Source organism: Cydia amplana, chromosome 21 (genome assembly GCF_948474715.1).
Source record: "Cydia amplana chromosome 21, ilCydAmpl1.1, whole genome shotgun sequence".
Lineage (NCBI taxonomy): Eukaryota > Metazoa > Arthropoda > Insecta > Lepidoptera > Tortricidae > Cydia > Cydia amplana.
In genome coordinates, this window is record NC_086089.1 from 8,221,231 (window position 1) to 8,241,484 (window position 20,254).

A 20,254-nucleotide genomic window follows, 5' to 3' on the forward strand; every position below is an offset into this window, starting at 1 on the left:
CTGAAGTGCCACTTTTGAAAAAAAAAAACATATTAAATACGTCTACGCCCCAGCTGCTCCTAGTCGCTGACGCCGCTACCTACTGAAAGTACGTGGCATGCCTGGCGGTCGCCAGTGTTCAGTGTTTAGTGTAAGGCCTGAGTGGACTGGACGCTCAAAGCGGAGCGTTCGGCGGGGCGTGCAGCGTGGCGTCGGGCTCACAAGTGATTTGAGCAGCGTGCACTAAGGCCGCTACTATAAGTTTGCATTTGTTTAACATGCACGCCGCACGCCCCGCCCCGCTGGACGCCCAACTCTAGCGTCCACTCAGGCCTTACACCAATGTCGTAAGACTAGCTTAAGCCTAGTCAAAAAGTCCCCCGCGAGTTGTCCCGGGCGCAAAGGTACCCATCACACTAGTCGCGTTACCACGTTGAATGGCGATGGACTACCTTTGCACCAGGTACGAACCAGCGCGGGCGTTAGCCCCCCTCTCCCTAATTTTTACAAGCCATTTAGGTTTCAGGCTAATTTGGTTGTGAATATTAACGGTATGAAATGTCCAATGTAAAGTAAACCCTGTATTTTTGCTTGCTTGGCTAATTTTTGTAAATACTTAGGTGGGCCATTTTATTTAAAGTTGTCCCCTACACTTTTTTTTCAAAATTGGGATTTTTTATGATATTTCTACTAGAATCATGAGCTCTTTTGATCCTAATAGGAGAAAAAAAGTGTCCCAAGATTTCCATACATTTTTCGATCTTTCCATTCCCAAACCGCCATACAGTCTATGAAAAAATGGTAACGGAATGGAAAAAAAACCTTGGGACACTTTTTTTCTCCTATTAGGATAGAAAGAGCTCGTGATTCCGAGTAGAAATAACATATAAATTCACAAATAAAAAAAAAGTGTAGGGGACAACTTTAAATAAAATGGCCCAGGTACGGGAGCACTTGGATATGTCAGCATCAGAAGTTGCTAAGCGGGCCAGGTGTTCAAAATGATCTTGATGCGACTGTATTTTGAAGAGAATAAGAGCGTATTAAGGGAATTCTGAACACATCCCCCGCTTAGCAAGTTCTGCTGCTGGCTGTACTTGTGTTGTGACCAGCCATTATGCCTTTTATGTCCTCCGAATAGTATTTCTAATGAATCCACCTTTAATGCCCCAAAAGTGCAATCTAATTTGAACCTTAAATCGGAATGGTAAAGTTGAAATTCTATTAGCGTGTATATGGTCGATATATCCTCCTAAGGTAGGGTTGCCAGATGGTCGGGATTTGGCGGGATTCTCCCGATTTTTAGCATGTGTTCCCGATTCCCGACCAAGTGAAAATTGTCCCGAAAAACAGCTTCACGTTATAAAACAATAATTTCAAGTTCCGAACTGTCGTCGAGCGCGCGACCGACCTGCGTCGAGCCGTAATGGACAGAGCAGCTGACGTAGTTCCTTATGCAAAATATCGTTGTTTTGAATACAATTACTTTAATTTGATTTTTTTTCCCGGCCTAAGTCCCAACCCAAAATCCCGAAAAAAATTTTTTTTCCCGATAATAGCGCCTTTCGATCTGGCAACCCTGTCCTAAGGCCCAAGGTCCTACCTATAGTACTTCTTCAGTTCGATGTAATTTAAACCATATTCAATTAGAATAGAGTTACCTACATATCCATTGTTTCTTTAAATTTTCAAACAAATAAAAAATCAGTCATCTATTCCCTGCACTATAGGTTCAAATTTCAGTAGCAAATTTTGAGTTCTGCATTTGTATTAGGAGGATATCGTAGGTAGGTACTATGCATGGAAAAGGGTTAAGGTGGTTTGTGGGCTTAACTGAAACAACGAAAAGTGACCTTGACAACAACTGTATCTACTCTCATCTATATTTATTTGTATTTCACATCCGCACTCACGTTCGAAACCTCTTAGTGTAAGGCCTGAGTGGACGCTCGAGTTGGGCGTGCAGCGGGGCGGGGCGTGCGGCGTGCATGTTAAACAAATGCGCACGTATAGGAGCGGCCTTAGTGCACGCTGCTCACATCACGCGTGAGCCCACAGCCACGCTGCACGCCCCGCCGAACGCTCCGCTTCGAGCTAGACGTCTCAGGCCTTACACTTACGAAGAATATTTACAAAAAAACACAACCTTACATTATTTTAATACATTTTCAAGTTTAAACGACTCTAAAAGACGCTAAAGGAATATCAACTCTATATCCAAAGACATAGACTGAAATTCCTTGCGAATATTGTAGGATTTTTTCCAAACACTAACACATTTACTGCCGTATTCGTAGCGCTACGCTCGTAGCGGATCCCAGCGTTTTCCCGCTTTGTGTAGCGACTACGAACATAGAACCGGCACTCAATGTGGTAAAGTCAGTTTTAAGTTTCAAAGATCAAGGATTATGAAACGGTTCTAACAGTCCTATTAAAACTACGTATTCAATTTGTACTACTTACATGAAAACTTATAGAGTGAGACCAAGCTAAGCACCGAAATCGATAGGCCAGACTGTGCAAGTGTTATTCCAACGCTAATTTCTATGAAATTGTGACGTTTAAATAACACTTGCATAGTCTGTTCTGTCAGGCGTGGGTGTGAGTCACTCCAATTTTGGTGTCTAGCCATATAGTTCGTTTTTTTTAGCATTAGAAAAAGACTACGCGATCTTGACGTGTCTTTTAATTGAAAAACGCTTTTTACAAATCAGTAACTATTACTTATGAAAGCAAAATAATGTAAATAATCGTATATGATTCATAATTGTTACATATTTGTCATGACTTATTTTTCAAGTGTTTTTCAATAAAAAGACACGTCAAGATCGCGTAGTCTTTTTCTAATTCTAAAAAAAACGAACTATAGTAGTTGCCGCGCACCGCTACGGAACAGGGACGTATGCTCGCGCTTGTCATATTTTGTCGTAATAGACGCGTTTTGCTAGAGAGTGAATCTTCTGTACCTACTATTATTATAGTACAATTATTTATTCTGTGGTTCTGTATCAAAATCGCTTACAAATTAGCTTGGTTTAACTCTATTATAATTTGCTATAATAGCTACAGTATGTATACTAGAACTCTGTCCTGGAGCCTTACCATGATGTCCTTATTGCGATTCTGTTTAGGACCTAAACTGAATCGCTAAAGGACGGGGTTATGTAAGTCGCATAGCTCCGTCCTTTAGCGATTCAGTGTGGGTCCTAAACAGACTCGCAATAAGGACATCATGGTAAGGCCCCTGTTTCTATATATAATACGTACAGTTGAAGATATCTAGCCAACTACTTTAACACTATTGACAGTTTAAATAGCAAAATATATTTTTTTTCACAAAAATATATGAGATTTCGAATATAATTGACGATAATACAAGCGGAACGTGAATTTTGGCGATTTTTATATAATTAATGGCAAGTTATATTTTTATTTAATGCAAATACCACATACAATTTTTTTTCGTACCACTATATTAAAAATCAAGCGTATCATCCGCTTGGGGGTAAGCTAGTACCGTAGCCCACGTAAGATCAAAGTTTATACGTTTTTGGCATTGAATGTTTTTAAATTACATTGTACATGGTATTTGTAAACGTATAAATTATTAATTTATTGAAACATGCACTAAATTTGCAAATATAGTTGGTTTTTTAGCATTAGAAAAAAGGTAAACAATTTTGATGCGTCTTTTAATTGAAAAACATGTTTTAAAAATAAGTCACGGCAAATATGTAACAATTATGAATCTAATACGATCATTTATATTCTTCTGCTTTCATAAGTATAAGTTACTGATTTTTAAAAAGCGTTTTTCAATTAAAAGACATGTCAAGATCGCTTACCTTCTTTCTAATGCAAAAAAAACGAACTATAGTAAACGATAGTCCTATCACTCAATACACTCATCTAAGACACTTTTTACAAATCAGTAACTATTACTTATGAAAGCAAAATAATGTAAATAATCGTATATGATTCATAATTGTTACATATTTGTCATGACTTATTTTTCAAGTGTTTTTCAATAAAAAGACACGTCAAGATCGCGTAGTCTTTTTCTAATTCTAAAAAAAACGAACTATAGTAGTTGCCGCGCACCGCTACGGAACAGGGACGTATGCTCGCGCTTGTCATATTTTGTCGTAATAGACGCGTTTTGCTAGAGAGTGAATCTTCTGTACCTACTATTATTATAGTACAATTATTTATTCTGTGGTTCTGTATCAAAATCGCTTACAAATTAGCTTGGTTTAACTCTATTATAATTTGCTATAATAGCTACAGTATGTATACTAGAACTCTGTCCTGGAGCCTTACCATGATGTCCTTATTGCGATTCTGTTTAGGACCTAAACTGAATCGCTAAAGGACGGGGTTATGTAAGTCGCATAGCTCCGTCCTTTAGCGATTCAGTGTGGGTCCTAAACAGACTCGCAATAAGGACATCATGGTAAGGCCCCTGTTTCTATATATAATACGTACAGTTGAAGATATCTAGCCAACTACTTTAACACTATTGACAGTTTAAATAGCAAAATATATTTTTTTTCACAAAAATATATGAGATTTCGAATATAATTGACGATAATACAAGCGGAACGTGAATTTTGGCGATTTTTATATAATTAATGGCAAGTTATATTTTTATTTAATGCAAATACCACATACAATTTTTTTTCGTACCACTATATTAAAAATCAAGCGTATCATCCGCTTGGGGGTAAGCTAGTACCGTAGCCCACGTAAGATCAAAGTTTATACGTTTTTGGCATTGAATGTTTTTAAATTACATTGTACATGGTATTTGTAAACGTATAAATTATTAATTTATTGAAACATGCACTAAATTTGCAAATATAGTTGGTTTTTTAGCATTAGAAAAAAGGTAAACAATTTTGATGCGTCTTTTAATTGAAAAACATGTTTTAAAAATAAGTCACGGCAAATATGTAACAATTATGAATCTAATACGATCATTTATATTCTTCTGCTTTCATAAGTATAAGTTACTGATTTTTAAAAAGCGTTTTTCAATTAAAAGACATGTCAAGATCGCTTACCTTCTTTCTAATGCAAAAAAAACGAACTATAGTAAACGATAGTCCTATCACTCAATACACTCATCTAAGACGGTTGGTTGTAAAAAAAAAAACATTCTTTTTACTTACTGAGCAAATCAGTAGCCGTGCCATGAGTTGACCCTTGAAGTTTACGTTAGCAATTGCGTGAACTCGATCGCAGTCCATCTCGCTCGCATTGATGTATTGTTACGATAGAGATGGAATGCGATCGAGTTCACGCAAACGCTAGAGTAAATGTAAAACGCCAACTCGTGGTAGCCGTGCTGGACGCTTTACATTTTCTTGGTTGATCTGATCTATACTAGACAACTTGATTTGAAATCTATTTGGCGACATTTTTAAACTACAATCATTCTCTCATTACACAGCTGAATTAGCAATATTTATTTATTACCATTTGATAGTCCATAACACTAGAAAAATACGTTTTAATATTACTTTCTACATTAATTTAGCGAATGAAAATACAGCAAAACTTCAATTCCAAGTAACCCTTTCCCAGGCCGTACCTACAAGGTTTTCCCAAAAAATCCAAATACATATATTCCAAATAATCCAGCTTTTATTATTAATTTGAAGGCAAGCCGCAATTCCCGAAAGTACAATCTAATTTGAATCTGAAGTTAAAATTCTATTGGCGCGTATATGGTTGATAAATCGTACTATGCCTGGAAAAGGGTTAATACACAATTTACAATTTTTCGTAACCATTCAGCCATTCTCATATTTGGCACTGACATATTTCTAGTCATAAGTTTGTTTCCCAAAACACTTGAATTTTTTTTTAACTTAAGTATAAGTATATATTTTTTTATGAATTACCAGCCTCTTTTAAGAATTGGGGAACACGAACAATCATTGTTAATATGAAATGAATCGACTTTGAAAATATTTACGAAAAAAACGACCTTTTTTTCGTAAATATTTTCTATGTTTATTGTTGTTATTAGTTTATTCTTTTGAGACGGCAGTGTGAATAAGCTAAAAATAATTTGAAAATATGTTTTTATTTAAAATACTTTGCAATTGCAAGACCAGCAATACCAGCATGCACTTATCCGTAAAAAGATAAGATAACGAAAATATATCTTTCTTGTAAAAAAAAACAACGGGTTGCACTCCGGGAGTGCCGGCAGGAGTGAAAACTCAATGACATTGTAACAGTTTTTCGATCAGGTCACGTGTCCGTCTTACGTCTTACTAATCTTACGGTCACGTGGCCTGTCGCGAGTTTAACATTTTTTCCCCATCACAAAAAGTGCACAGCGCCGCTAAAGAAGTTTTCACATCAATAACATTGATGTCTTGATTGTCCGTGACCCTTATTTAATTATAAATTTGTAATTTAAAATTACACATAATATGCGAAAAAATAATACGTAAAGAATATCAATAAAACAAGAAACTATGTTCGAATTTATGTGATATAATCGTTACATTTGTACCAAATGGGTAACTTGTCTATCAGACACCTTAAAAATAACTTTAACCTTTTGGACGCCAATGAGCGATATATACGCACCGTAGGTTCAACGCCAAAGACCGATTAATCGGTCACAGAACACAGAGCAACATAAACCTACGTGCATATGCATAAAGTTCAACTTCAGTTTTGACACTTCGGTGACGTGGCGTCAGCGTGACAGCTTTTGTGTTTGACACGGCGTCGAAAAGGTTAAATCAGTGTTTCTTACAGTGTTTCATTTATTGCGTAAATGCGCGATACTTTGTTACAATCAGCACCATGACAACATCAAAAACAACCAGTAGCCGTACCACGAGTTGACACTTGACGTTTACGTTAGCGACTTGCGTAAACTCGATCGCAGTCCATCTCGCTCGCATTGATATAGCAGAGAGGGCATGCGATCGAATTCACGCAAACGCTAGAGTAAAAGTAAAACGCCAACTCGTGGTAGCCGTGCAGATCCAATGCCAAGTCAGTTACAAAAGTTAACTCATATGTGACGTTATCTATGAAAAGGGACCTTATTGTCGATGGCGCTCCCCCCCCCCCCCATAATAAGGTCCCTTTTCATAGATAATGCCCCATATTATTGCATATCACTCTCGATTGCTGTATTTGTACCAAATAAAAATACACATTAATGTAGTACACTGCACACCAAATAGCAGCGGACAAGGTGGCCGAATACATCGGAACCACAGAATAAGTAATAGTATTATCATGCAGAACGGCCACGCACCGCCCCGCCCCGACTCGCATTACCTCGCCCCGCGACATGAATCTGGCGGACTTCTGGCGTGCTCTCAGTAAAGCGACTTACCCACACATACACAATGGCGCGTGTACAGACGTGCCGCGCACACATATAAACGCAAATGATTTTTGATGTATGGCGTGTCCGCCCTGTGTCGGAACACTTCCATATTTCTATGTTAACAAAGGCGTTCTACGATGTATTTGACCACTTTGGCCGTCACTATCTAACACATTCAGCGCAGAAAACCCGACTATCGGGTATTTTATGATTTCGTTCCCAGGCCGGACGACCCGATAGTCGGGATCGTGGTACTACAGCTTTATATGGGGCGTTATCTATGAAATGGGACCTTATTGTCGATGGCGCTTACGCCGCACAGCGTCGCGCGGCATTGTATTTGTATCGGAGCATCGTTAATAATGGCGTAAGCGCCATCGACAATAAGGTCCCTTTTCATAGATAACGTCACATATGATGAAATTAATTGTGTTAATGGGTGAATCAACTTTTTCTTGTCACTCGTTGCCATGGTTACGTTCTCCTGGGTCACTCTTTAAAACCTGATTTTAAGGCATTTAAAAATTCACCAAACACGCTTTTTTGTGATAATTATAAACCCTTTCCATTGAGGGTCGTCTACTCGTCTACCAAGCGTGTCAAGAGAAGGTAGTGTACAATATCTTCTAACAAACTATGCTACTATTGTCTCCTGGCTGACCGGACAGAATAACAACAAGAAATAGTTGATCCACCCTAATGATGACTATGACTATAGCCGTTTTATTGCTTGAAGTAAATGAGAGGTTTCAGAAACTGCAGTTTGACACGTTTATTTCAATCTCTATCGATTGAGACGGATTTAATCTTCGCTTTAAAACTGTCTGTTAGAGTGAGAAAGTAACATAGGTATTACTATTTCATTCAAACAGTTAGTAGCTACGCTCTTCAAAGACAGCACTTAAACCATGAGTAGGTCTTAGCTCTGGAACTGTGCTACCAAGTAAGTAGTAGCAGAAGTTGCTAAGCGGGCGAGGTGTTCAGAATTACCTTGACACGTTCTTATTCTCTTAACAATAAAGTCGCGTCAATATCATTTTGAACACCCCGCCCGCTTAGCAACTTCTGCTGCTGACTGTACGTAGAGTAAGAAACCCCTCATTATATACTAATACTACTTAACTTTTGTTTAAAAGTTACCCAGTATAGGTAAAATGTCTTTAATCAGCGCTTAACGTTAACGTAACATTTAACGTCCAAGTTTTTCGTCACACATTTGTTTTACGTTTCACTTGAATATCATAACGCTTTCGATTACTGCCAATTTCACAAACCAAAATTGATCGTAACTGTCATTTTTGCTGACGCAATTTCTTAGCGTGAAAACCCTAATCATTTGCACGTAAATATATAGCTGGTCAAGCAAATGTTGTCAGTAAAAAAAGGCGCTAAATTTCTATGGGACGATATCCCTTCGCGCCTACATTTTTCAAATTTGCCGCCTTTTTCTACTGACAAGATCTGCTTGACCATCTATAGTTATATCACTATAACTATATTCAGGGCTGTCATCCACCAAATGATCTGCAAGCGATATAGGGCACTGACATTTTTAGGGGCGTACCAAGACCACTATGATGTCCATGGTGTTTAGTGATGTTCCCATCAGTCCTTAGGGGTGTCAACCACGTTTCGTAGGTACAATAATTATCTGTGCTATCAATCATTCGCGTCCTTAAAACGCAGTTTTAAACACCGTTTATTAATCACATCTATAGAGCTCTTTCAACAACCGCTTTAGAAGCCCGGCTGTCTTCCTCGTGATCGCTAGTAGTTTATGCGCTATCTAGCGTGAAGATTCATGTCACTTCGCAGTTTTTAAGGATGTCACGTGTTCACAACACTATTACACATTTTATTCATAGAGTTCACCGCTTTAGGATCAATCTTCTCTCTGATTAACTGACATTGCGCCGTCTAGCTTCCGATTCACTGTGTGTCAGTGTCAGTTCACAGATTTTTAAACGCACAGACATCCTCCAGACTGAGCATAGTAGCGCTACCCCTTCTGCCACAAATATACGGTAGTTTTACTCCATTTTCGAGTCAAAGTGTCTTTGTGTGACGTCCGTGTTTGAACGGACCAATCACGGCACGGGACTCGCTCGCGTCCCCCGCACCCCAGTATTTTTGGCAGCATCGGTTTCATGAAATAATTGCTCTAAACTCCGTCTAGAGGATTCCTAGTCTATTAAACGTCATTGTTCACAATAAGTTTATTTATTGATCTCCCCCTTTAGAGCTCGCTCGAGTACCGCTTTGGAAGCGATCTCGACGGTGACCGTCTTGCTGATGGTGGCTACCTGGTCGTCCTGTGAGGCATCTATTGGCTCGGTGAGGATGCGGAGAGATGAGATCTTGGCCTTCTGATAGGCTGTTACCGTGTTCATGCCGAGGAATCTGAAAATAAGGGATATTTTAATTTATGATAGTAATTTGAGGAATTTTAAAATCTAAACACAAACAGTACGCACTCTACGCACTGTACAAGTGCGTCATAAGTATCTACTCATTCCTTATTAAAAAGAGATTGAGTAACGCTACCGTATGTGTGGCAGAGGGGGTAGCGCGACTATGCTATGTCTAGAGGTTGGATTGTCTGTGACTATAAATAAATTCTAGTCACCTATAAACGGAATTCGTTTTAGTATAAGGTGGCCATTTATTGAAGGCTGGCTGGAAGGTAATACCACAGTACAAGAACAGTAGTGAATAGATAGAAATGTGCCGCCGCCGGCTTGAATGTGTGCGTGCGCGCCGGGCGCCGTGTACGCACGCGCTGCCACGCACACATTCGCATAATATACGGGGGAATACGGTGGCGGCAGTGTGGGCCGTACCGCGACTGTGATCGCGCGCATTCGAGTACGCTCGCATTTGCCTGCTCTTACCGTCCTTAATTTATACCTCATTTATGAATTGATAGAACATTTCATTATATTATATAAATAGAAACCTAGTGCTACTCATAATAGCCAAATAATATTTAACTAAAAATAAAAGTGACAACCCTAAGCGCCAACGCAAGAGTAGGTAAATAACTTGCCGAGCGGCCTTAGATTCACTACTGTTCTTAGTGTACTGTGGTAATACTCCCTATTGCCGATACTTTTTGTCGCGAACTGTCGACATACATTTTAATTTTGAAAATTATTCGAAGGTGGCAGATATTTTTGGTGCGTTGTTTGATAAACAATACGCGTTGTTTTTGAAGTGAAAACTTCTTTAGCGGCGCTGTGCACTTTTTGAGGTGGGGAATGTTAAACTCGCGACAGATCACGTGACCATAAGAGGACCTGATCGAAAAACTTACAATGTCATTGAGTTTTTCTTTATTGATTTAAATGCCATCTAGTGAGTTTCGATCTAACTGGTATTAATATAACTAATTGGGGGGGAGGAGGGAGTAGGTACGCTCAGGTATGCGACGCTGGGCTATTGGCCGACACCTCAAGTCCACCGTACACGTCCCCGTCGTCCCTGTATCTGCCGTCGCGGATCAGGGCCGAACCCACCCAGGGTCCCATTGGTGGGTGGGTCGTCCCTCCTGGGCAATGCTAGTGGTCGGATCGGGCGTCGCTACATTTACCAACTTACCCCGGACCACTAGTAGCAAAGTATGGGGGCCCCGCCAGGCGTGGGCCACGCATAGTGATGTGGTATCCCCACCCGCCAGGTGTTCCTTTCCTTACCCTAGAATCCCATCTTTAATCCCATGATCCAAATCGTCAATTCCTGTCTTTATTCCCGTCTCTACATTCCTTCTCCTGGGGTTTGCAGTCCGGAGCCTGAATGTGCGGAATAATTTTTCCGCACATTTGGGACCCGGAATGCAAACCCCAGATTCTCCTCTCCCAACACCATCCCTACTCCACTCCAAGAGGAGAAAACCTCTTTAAAAAACCCCAATCTAAGGTGGACCAATCGTGCCGAGAGATGCGTGGCTGAGGGGGAGCTCAGTCGCTAACGATGACCCTCGATACCGGGCGACCTCGAGGTGTATTTAGCCTTGTACCGGCAAGCGGGGCTCTGCTGGATACTGACCACATGTTTCCCTAGCTTCTCGTGGGATTTGTATGGAGAACACTAACAAAAAAACTGAAGGTACCCTGGAAGACCTATGCCAGGAACTAATGCCCCTGATGGTAGGTGCGGAAGATTCTGTCCAAACATCGGAGCAAGCAATGGAGGGAGTGGAGAGCGCCGACACGGTTGAAAGGAGCGATACTCATTGCCCAAACAACCCAACGGAGGCTCCCAACCCTGACACACGCAAGTCCGTCAAGAAATTGACGGGCTCTGCGAAGGGCCGCTACAAAGCTCTTAGAGGACTTGGAGTTGCGCACGAGGAAGCGCTACAACTGTCCGCAAAGAGCTTTGCGGAACTTAAAAAGATGGGGCACAAGTTCGGGTCCTCACGCTCCAAACCCGAGCCGTAATCGGCCAAACGGCCGCGCTCGGAGGAGAAATCGCCGCAGGGTAACGCCAGCAAAAACCCAAAGGTGAGTGAGAGCCCTCCAACCCAAACCCAACCCCCACAACCGTACAACGAGGTCCTTAGCCAGGTCCGGGTCGGAATCAAGGACTCCAAGCCGATGAATGTCGCGCAAATGGGGTCCCTATGCAACACCATCTTGCAAAAGATTGCGACTCTGGAGATGGATGAGGGACCAAAGTTTAAGGGTTACGCATACAAGCCAGGCTGGTTACTCATTACATGCAGTGACCAAAGATCCAAAGCCTGGCTTGAGGAAATAACACCAACCCTAAAACCATGGCCGGAAGCCAACCTCGGGGTCATCCCTGAAAATGAGCTTCCTAAGCCTAATATAGGGATGGTGTTCATTCCTGAGATAGACGACTCCAAGGTCAAGCAGTCGCTATCTCTACTCTATGCGCAGAACCAGGGGCTGCACACAGAGTTATGGAAGATTCTCCACACCAAAGTCGAGAAGGGCGGGGTTATGGCAACCCTGTCTCTGGACGACGTGTCGGTGGAGAACCTTCAAAAAAAGGGCCTCAAGGCAAACCTAGGTTTCCGGGAGGTCCAGTTTCGGCTAAAGGGCCAACCTAAGACCCAACAGCCAGGAACGCAACCCACCCAAAACCCAACACCGCAGCCTGCAAACCCTGTCCCACCCACCACCCCAACCCCAACACCCGCCCCAAAGGTGCCTTCCGGTCCAAAGCGGGCGGCTCCTTCCACTTCCAATCCCACTCCAGGATCTTCGGGGTTGCAGCGGTTTCTCGCCAACAGGGGAGGCTACAGGGGCAAAAACCGCCCAAGGGGTAGAGGGGACGGAGGAGGCCACCAAGGGCACAGCAGTGCCCACCGCCGTGGCAAATAAAGACGCTACCAGGGGTAGGGGGATGATGTTCCTCCAGGCCAATCTACACCACGCCATAGCGGCCACAGCGGTCGTAGAAAAACTCTTCGGCGAAAATGGCCTGGACATCGCCCTCATACAAGAACCATGGATAAACACCAAGTCCATGGTAACAGGACTCAACAGAGCAGGAAAGGTACTAAACTACGAAAAAGGTGCTAAACCGAGAGCCTGCATCGTATTTAACAAAAATATTAACTTCTTGCCTGTTACAGAGCTATGCAGTGAAGATACAGTAGCTGCCTATGTCGATCTCAAAGGGAGAGGAGCACTGAAGGTAATAGTTTGTTCCGCCTACCTGCCCGGAGAGAAGCAAGACCCCACAGAAGAACTGACTAAAGTGCTAGAGTACGCTCAGGCACAAAAGGCGGAACTTATTGTGGGATGTGATGCCAACGCCCACCACACTATCTGGGGGAGCACTGGAATCAATAAAAGAGGTGAGTTACTATCCCAATTTATCTTTACCAATTGTCTGCACTTGTTGAATAAGGGAAACACGCCCACTTTCGTAACCAGAGCTAGGCAAGAAGTATTAGATATAACCTTCGCTACTGAAAAGGCGGCCAGCTGCCTAGCCGACTGGCGTGTCAGTAGTGAAAACTCAATGTCGGACCATAGACATATTTTGTTCAGTGTTAAAGATTCTCTAGATAGGGAACCACTAACGCGTAGAAATCCAAGAGAAACGTCATGGGAAGCCTATAAGGCTGACCTTGAAAACCGTCTAAAGGATGTACCAAAATATGTCAAAACACCAGACTCTCTCAACGTAGCAGTTAACCTAATATCTGAAGGCATACTTAGGGCCTACGAACAAAGTTGTCCGTTGAAAGAGACTAAAACTACTAACACAACAACGTGGTGGAACAAAAGGCTAGAAAACCTCCGTAGGTCCACACGTCGCATATTCAATCACTCGACCACGCCGAATGAGTGGAAAAGGTATGGTAGAGCGCTGACTGAATATAATAAACAAATCAGGAAGGCAAAAAGGAGGTCATGGAGAAGGTTTTGTGAAGAGATTGCCCAAACTCACAAAGGAGCACGAATTCACAAAATACTCTCAAAGACACCGACGAACTATCTCGGTCTTCTTAAAAGACCAGATGGCACTTTTACGAACACAGAAGAGGAAACTCTAGACTTGCTCAGAGGCACCCACTTCCCCGGTTCGTACACAACCAGTAACACACAGTTATGCGCCCAAAGGAATAATCAAATCCACAGGGCACGCAATATCGACTGGAATTTGGCAACTAATATCTTCAGACCAAACAAAATTAAATGGGCATTGGAAAAATTTAAACCATTTAAATCAGCGGGAGAAGACGGAGTGTTTCCAGCGCTTTTACAGCAAGGACAGGACCTCCTCCTCCCGCATCTGGTCAGAATATTCCGAGCAAGTTTCGCGTGGGGAATCATACCAGATCAATGGACTAGGGTCAAGGTACGCTTCATACCAAAAGCAGGGAAAAAGGACTATTCACAACCTAAATCCTTCAGACCTATTAGTCTAACATCGTTTTTACTTAAAACGATGGAAAGAATCATTGACCAGCACATTAGAGCGAAATACCTGGTGGAAAGACCACTTAGTGTAAACCAACATGCTTACCAAAAGGGTAAATCTACGGAGACTGCCCTACTTGACCTGGTTGACAAGGTGCAGAAAACCCTAGAGGAAAAGCAAACCGCTCTATGTGCGTTCCTTGATGTTGAAGGTGCTTTCGACAATACGCCCACAGAGACCATACTCAACGGTATGAAATCAAAGGGAGTAGACGAAACCACCACCAGATGGGTACATAGCATGCTCTCTAACAGAGTAGCCACTCTGACCCTCCATACTACAGAACATGAATTTTATACCACAAAAGGGTGCCCACAAGGAGGAGTTTTATCCCCACTATTATGGACCCTAGTAGTGGACCAACTTCTTGCAATTATGTCAGGCCAAGACTTTGACACACAAGGATATGCCGACGACCTTGTAGTCATCGTCAAAGGCCCTTGCCTCCACACAATATCCAACTTAATGCAAGGAGCTCTAAACACAATATTCAAATGGTGTAGAGAAAATGAATTGTCCATTAATCCGAGCAAGACTGTATTAGTACCATTCACAAGGAAACGAAAGTTCGAAAAGCTTAAAGAACCAAGACTTAATGGACAAATAATACCATTCTCAGAAGAGGTCAAGTATCTAGGGGTTATTTTCGATCAAAAGTTAACTTGGAACCCTCACCTGAGAAATATTATACAAAAAGCGAAAATGGCCATGTGGTCTTGCTGTCGAATGGCAGGAGCAAGATGGGGCATAAGACCCAATATTGCTATGTGGTTATACACAGCGGTAGTGAGGCCAATTATCACCTACGCCTCCGCAGTCTGGTGTAACAAAACCAACCAAAAGACGGCAATAGAAACTCTAAACAGCCTGCAACGCACGGCTTGTTTAACAGCGACAGGCGCCTTCTCCTCGACTCCGGGGGCGGCCCTAGATGCACTGCTGGACATTATACCACTCCATCTGCAGGTGCAAAAGGAGGCCAAGCAGTGCGTCTACAGAATATGCACGCTAAATAGGCCAAAATGGCGCTCCCAAGCATTAGCCAAACTAAAGGCCTGGGTTTTTGCAAATAAAACCCTTAGCATGCCCACTGATGACACACACACCGAATGTCATTTCACCAAACTGTACACAGTAGAAATACCTCCTAGAGACAAATGGACTAACAACCAAATGTACGTTGAAGAGGGAAGCCACATCTGGTACACGGATGGTTCAAAGAAAGGAAATGATGTAGGATGTGGGATCTATGGTGAGAGACCTAAGCTCAGAGCTAGCGTCAGCATGGGCACAAAGGCCTCAATCTTCCAGGCAGAAGTCTTCGCCATCAACAAATGTGCGGAGATTAACCTGGACAGAAACCTAAGACACCAACATATCTACATCAACTCAGACAGCCAGGCTGCTCTGCTGGCACTAGAATCCCTTGAGTCAAACTCAAAACTAGTCCAGAACTGTAAAACAAACCTAAATGCACTGGCTAACTCCAACAAAGTCACACTTAGATGGGTACCAGGGCACTCCGACATTAACGGAAACGAAGAAGCAGACGAACTTGCAAGAAAGGGCGCAGACACACCCCTGGTCGGCCCAGAACCGTTCTGTGGAATCACAAAACGGGATGCATATTCTCTGCTCAGCGACTTAGAAAAAAAGAGAGCAATCGATTGGTGGAAGTTCGCTAAAGGACAAGTACACTCGAAAGCTCTAATCAAAGGGTTCAACAGCAAAATCGCTAAGGAGCTGCTGGGGCTCAAAAGGCACAAAACTTGCGCGGTGACTAGAATACTGACTGGACACTGTAAGTTGAACAAGCACATGTTTCAAATTGGCAAGAAACAAGATGCGACATGCAGGTTCTGCCAGGAGTCAGAGGAGACTGCAATGCACATTCTCTGTTCCTGTGGACCACTAATGTCAAAAAGAAGTACCTACTTAGGGCGGCATGTATTGCAACCCTATGAGGTACAGAACGTTACGGCCCAAAGCATCTGTAATTTTCTGGATGCAACGGGCATTAGTAATGAACTTTAAAGGGCCGTCACAATAGATCAATACTTGGTCGACGTGACACTCAAAGGCCCGATACCACCCCAATAATAAATAATAATATTAATATAACTCGAGTACTAACAGTGATGTGCTTAGAGGTTTCAAGTAATGCGACGAAAAAAAGCTAGATGGCGTTAACCTCAATTATACATAGTGCTGCAGACATTTTGCAATAGTGATTGAGTTTGCAACCCGTTGTTGTTTTTTAGGGTTCCGTACCCAAAGGGTAAAAACGGGACCCTATTACTAAGACTCCGCTGTCCGTCCGTCACCAGGCTGTATCTCACGAACCGTGATAGCTAGACAGTTGAAATTTTCACAGATGATGTATTTCTGTTGCCGCTATAACAACAAATACTAAAAACAGAATAAAATAAAGATTTAAGTGGGGCTCCCATACAACAAACGTGATTTTTGACCGAAGTTAAGCAACGTCGGGCGGGGTCAGTACTTGGATGGGTGACCGTTTTTTTGCTTGATGTTTTTTTTGCTTGTGTTGCTCTATTTTTTGTTGATGGTGCGGAACCCTCCGTGCGCGAGTCCGACTCGCACTTGGCCGGTTTTTTTTGCTTGTTTTGCTCTATTTTTTGTTGATGGTGCGGAACCCTCCGTGCGCGAGTCCGACTCGCACTTGGCCGGTTTTTTTTGCTTGTTTTGCTCTATTTTTTGTTGATGGTGCGGAACCCTCCGTGCGCGAGTCCGACTCGCACTTGGCCGGTTTTTTTGTACCCTGCAGACATAGAGATCACACACCTGACGGCAACGTAGCACACGAGCGAGGCCGCCCCTGCGGCCAGCACTCTCACCACTGGGGATGTGGACAACTGCACCGCCACCCAGGCGGCGGCGCCGGCGCCGCACATGCACGCCACGCAGAGACCCGTGCGCACCCAGTGCACCACCGTGAAACCGCGCTCCCACTCCACCCTGCAAATAAATAATAGTACATTACTGGAGAGGCCGTGAAGTAAGGGATTGCAGGACGAGATTGCTGCTGCCACATAAAGCGAGTCTTGCAATCCCTGTTCCGGCCAAGGATTGTATAGTAAAAAAAAAATGTCGCAAGTATGCTTACAGAGAGAGTGGTCGTTGGCTGTATGTTATATTTCCTTTGTCAGTCTAATCTTAATGAGCAAATTGAAAAAGTTAGAGCAGCGGACAATAATGTACGTTGATACTAACTCCAGAGCCATAAATGAGCAACTTCATGTCTTCATTTCGTGACATTAATGCATATATTTCGGAGTATGTTTGAGAAAATAAATAATTATTATTTGTTGTTTTTACCCTTTCAAAGGGTGAAAAAACTTTTTCTTGTCACTCGTTGCCATGGTTACGTTCTCCTGGGTCACTCTTTAAAACCTGATTATTGGGCATTTAAATAGGGATGATAACACATGTTGAATTTTATAACAAAATCTAGTAAAATAGATAGCAAACGATCAATTTATCACAATAATGTGGATATTAAAATAAAATATTGAGAAATTACAAAAATACAGGACCTGAAAGTTTCAAAATTTAAGTTTTTTTTTAACTTACAAAAACGATAAAAGTAAGGGTTTCATTCGATTCCTTACATTTCATCCAAAAAAATATTGTATAGCAACTATATACATAAACGCAATATTTCGCCGTCAAAAACGCAATTTTCTTGTTTTGTCCATACTACAAGATGGGCTCCCAAAGACCTTGACGTCACGTTCCCTTATCGTTTTGTTTAGGGCGTTTCGCGAGTGAAGTGCGACTGTCGGCCTTTGACTACAATTTCTGACTTTTGTGTTACTTTAATGCAATGGGTCCCATATAGACATTTGATCCTAAAAACAAACCCGATCGATTGATACCATAAGTAAAAATTAGTCATGTAGCCTATTCACCAAACACACTTTTTTGTGATAATAAACCCTTTCCATTGTGGGTCATCTACCAAGCGTGTCAGAAGAAGGCGGTGTACAATGTCTTCTAACAAACTATGCTACTATTATCTTGGCTGACCGGACAGAATAACATCAAGAAATAGTTGATCCACCCTTAAGCAATATATTCCAAACCAGGAGATACCCACTCCATAATAAGAACAATTTGTATTTAATGAATAAATAGTATAGCGGGTTCAAACCCCGGCTCGTACCAATGAGTTTATCAGAACTTATGTACCTACGAAATATCTTTTGATATTTACCAGTAGCTTTTCGGTGAAGGAAAACAGCGAGGCAACCGGACTAATCCCAACAAGGCCTAGTTTACCCTCTGGGTAAGTACTTCAGTAGACTAAGGGTCGGTTGCACCAAACTGTTCGTATCGTTAAAGAGTTCGCTAAATTTTTATGTATGGAAAGTTTCATAATAAAGCGCCGGGGCGCGCCGGCTAACGTTGATCAGTATGTCAAATGTGGTTGGTGCAACTGGCCTAATAACATGTACAAGTGTCTATATACGCAGATTTGTCTCCCCTCCACACACCCCGCCCGCGCGGCCCACTAATTAGTTAATAAATAAAATAAATAATAATAAATAAATATTAGGGGACATCTTACACAGATCAACCTAGCCCCAAACTAAGCAAAGCTTGTACTATGGGTGCTAGGCGACGATATACATACTTATATAGATAAATACAATATACATACTTATATACATAGAAAACATCCATGACTCGGGAACAAATATTTGTGTTCATCACACAAATAAATGCCCTTACCGGGATTCGAACCCGGGACCATCGGCTTCACAGGCAGGGTCACTACCCACTAGGCCAGACCGGTCGTCTTAGTTGACACCTATGAGAGACGAAATAAGACATGCACCTAGACGCCTGTGTGGTGCTCCGCGAACCTTGTGAATTTCGGATACCTGGAAGAATCGTGTGCCCTGGCCGAGTCCTCTGTGCGGATCACAAGCCCCGGAGAAAGGTTAGTGCTGTCTTGACAAACTGACCAATACTTATCCCAAAATTGTGTACCTACTTGTCCCGTTCTCAAACATCTTTTGTTCTATCATTTGACGTATCAAACGTGATTGGTCGAATCCATTTCACTTGACTAAAGCGTTTCGTAATAAGACATTATAGTTGAGTCGGGAGCCGTGAAAGCCGGTAAGTAGAAAAGTGATTGAATCTTGAATATACCTGCTGGTCTCCTGGACGATGTAGGGCGTGTTGCACACCTTGCATTTCAAGCCGTCAGGTGTTTTGACACTCTGCAAAAGAAACACACCGTGTTTTTAACTCTTTCGATTTCAATGGTACCTAAAATTTAACCAAGTTAACTCAAAACAGACTCTGTAATGAGACAATGTGGAAGTATGACACTGCCATACTTTGCTACGTCAATGTTGGTACAGTTAGTGTAAGGCCTGAGTGGACGCTCGGAGCGGAGCGTTCGGCGGGGCGTGCACTAAGGCCGCTCCTATACGCTTGCATTTGTTGTGGGTGGGGGGGGGGTACCTCTGCTAGCCACCGGCTGAGGCAGTCGTGGTGCACGGCGGACACGTCGCCGGTGCAGCGGCAGGGGTGGATGAGGGGCTCGGGCCGGGAGCTGTCGCAGCAGCTCCAGCAGTGGGGGGTGGGGGGGGGTTACCTCTGCTAGCCACCGGCTGAGGCAGTCGTGGTGCACGGCGGACACGTCGCCGGTGCAGCGGCAGGGGTGGATGAGGGGCTCGGGCCGGGAGCTGTCGCAGCAGATCCAGCAGTGGGGGTGGGGGGGGAGTTACCTCTGCTAGCCACCGGCTGAGGCAGTCGTGGTGCACGGCGGACACGTCGCCGGTGCAGCGGCAGGGGTGGATGAGGGGCTCGAGCCGGGAGCTGTCGCAGCAGCTCCAGCAGTGGGGGGTGGGGGGGGGGTTACCTCTGCTAGCCACCGGCTGAGGCAGTCGTGGTGCACGGCGGACACGTCGC

The 20,254-nt window shown here is 42.9% G+C and overlaps 1 protein-coding gene across 1 annotated transcript in view; it reads right to left on the minus strand.

Annotated features, from left to right (window-relative positions):
• Positions 1-9,542: 9,542 nt before the first annotated feature.
• LOC134657867 (uncharacterized) overlaps positions 9,543-20,254 on the minus strand; it is a 93,281-nt gene continuing 82,569 nt past the window's right edge. Inside the window, exons 11-13 of the mRNA XM_063513447.1 lie at positions 19,487-19,557; positions 17,111-17,284; positions 9,543-9,745 (exon numbers count right to left, since the gene is read on the minus strand). Coding sequence (XP_063369517.1) covers positions 9,562-9,745; positions 17,111-17,284; positions 19,487-19,557 — 429 coding nt within the window. The 3' untranslated portion in view covers positions 9,543-9,561. The remainder of the gene's footprint in view (positions 9,746-17,110; positions 17,285-19,486; positions 19,558-20,254) is intronic.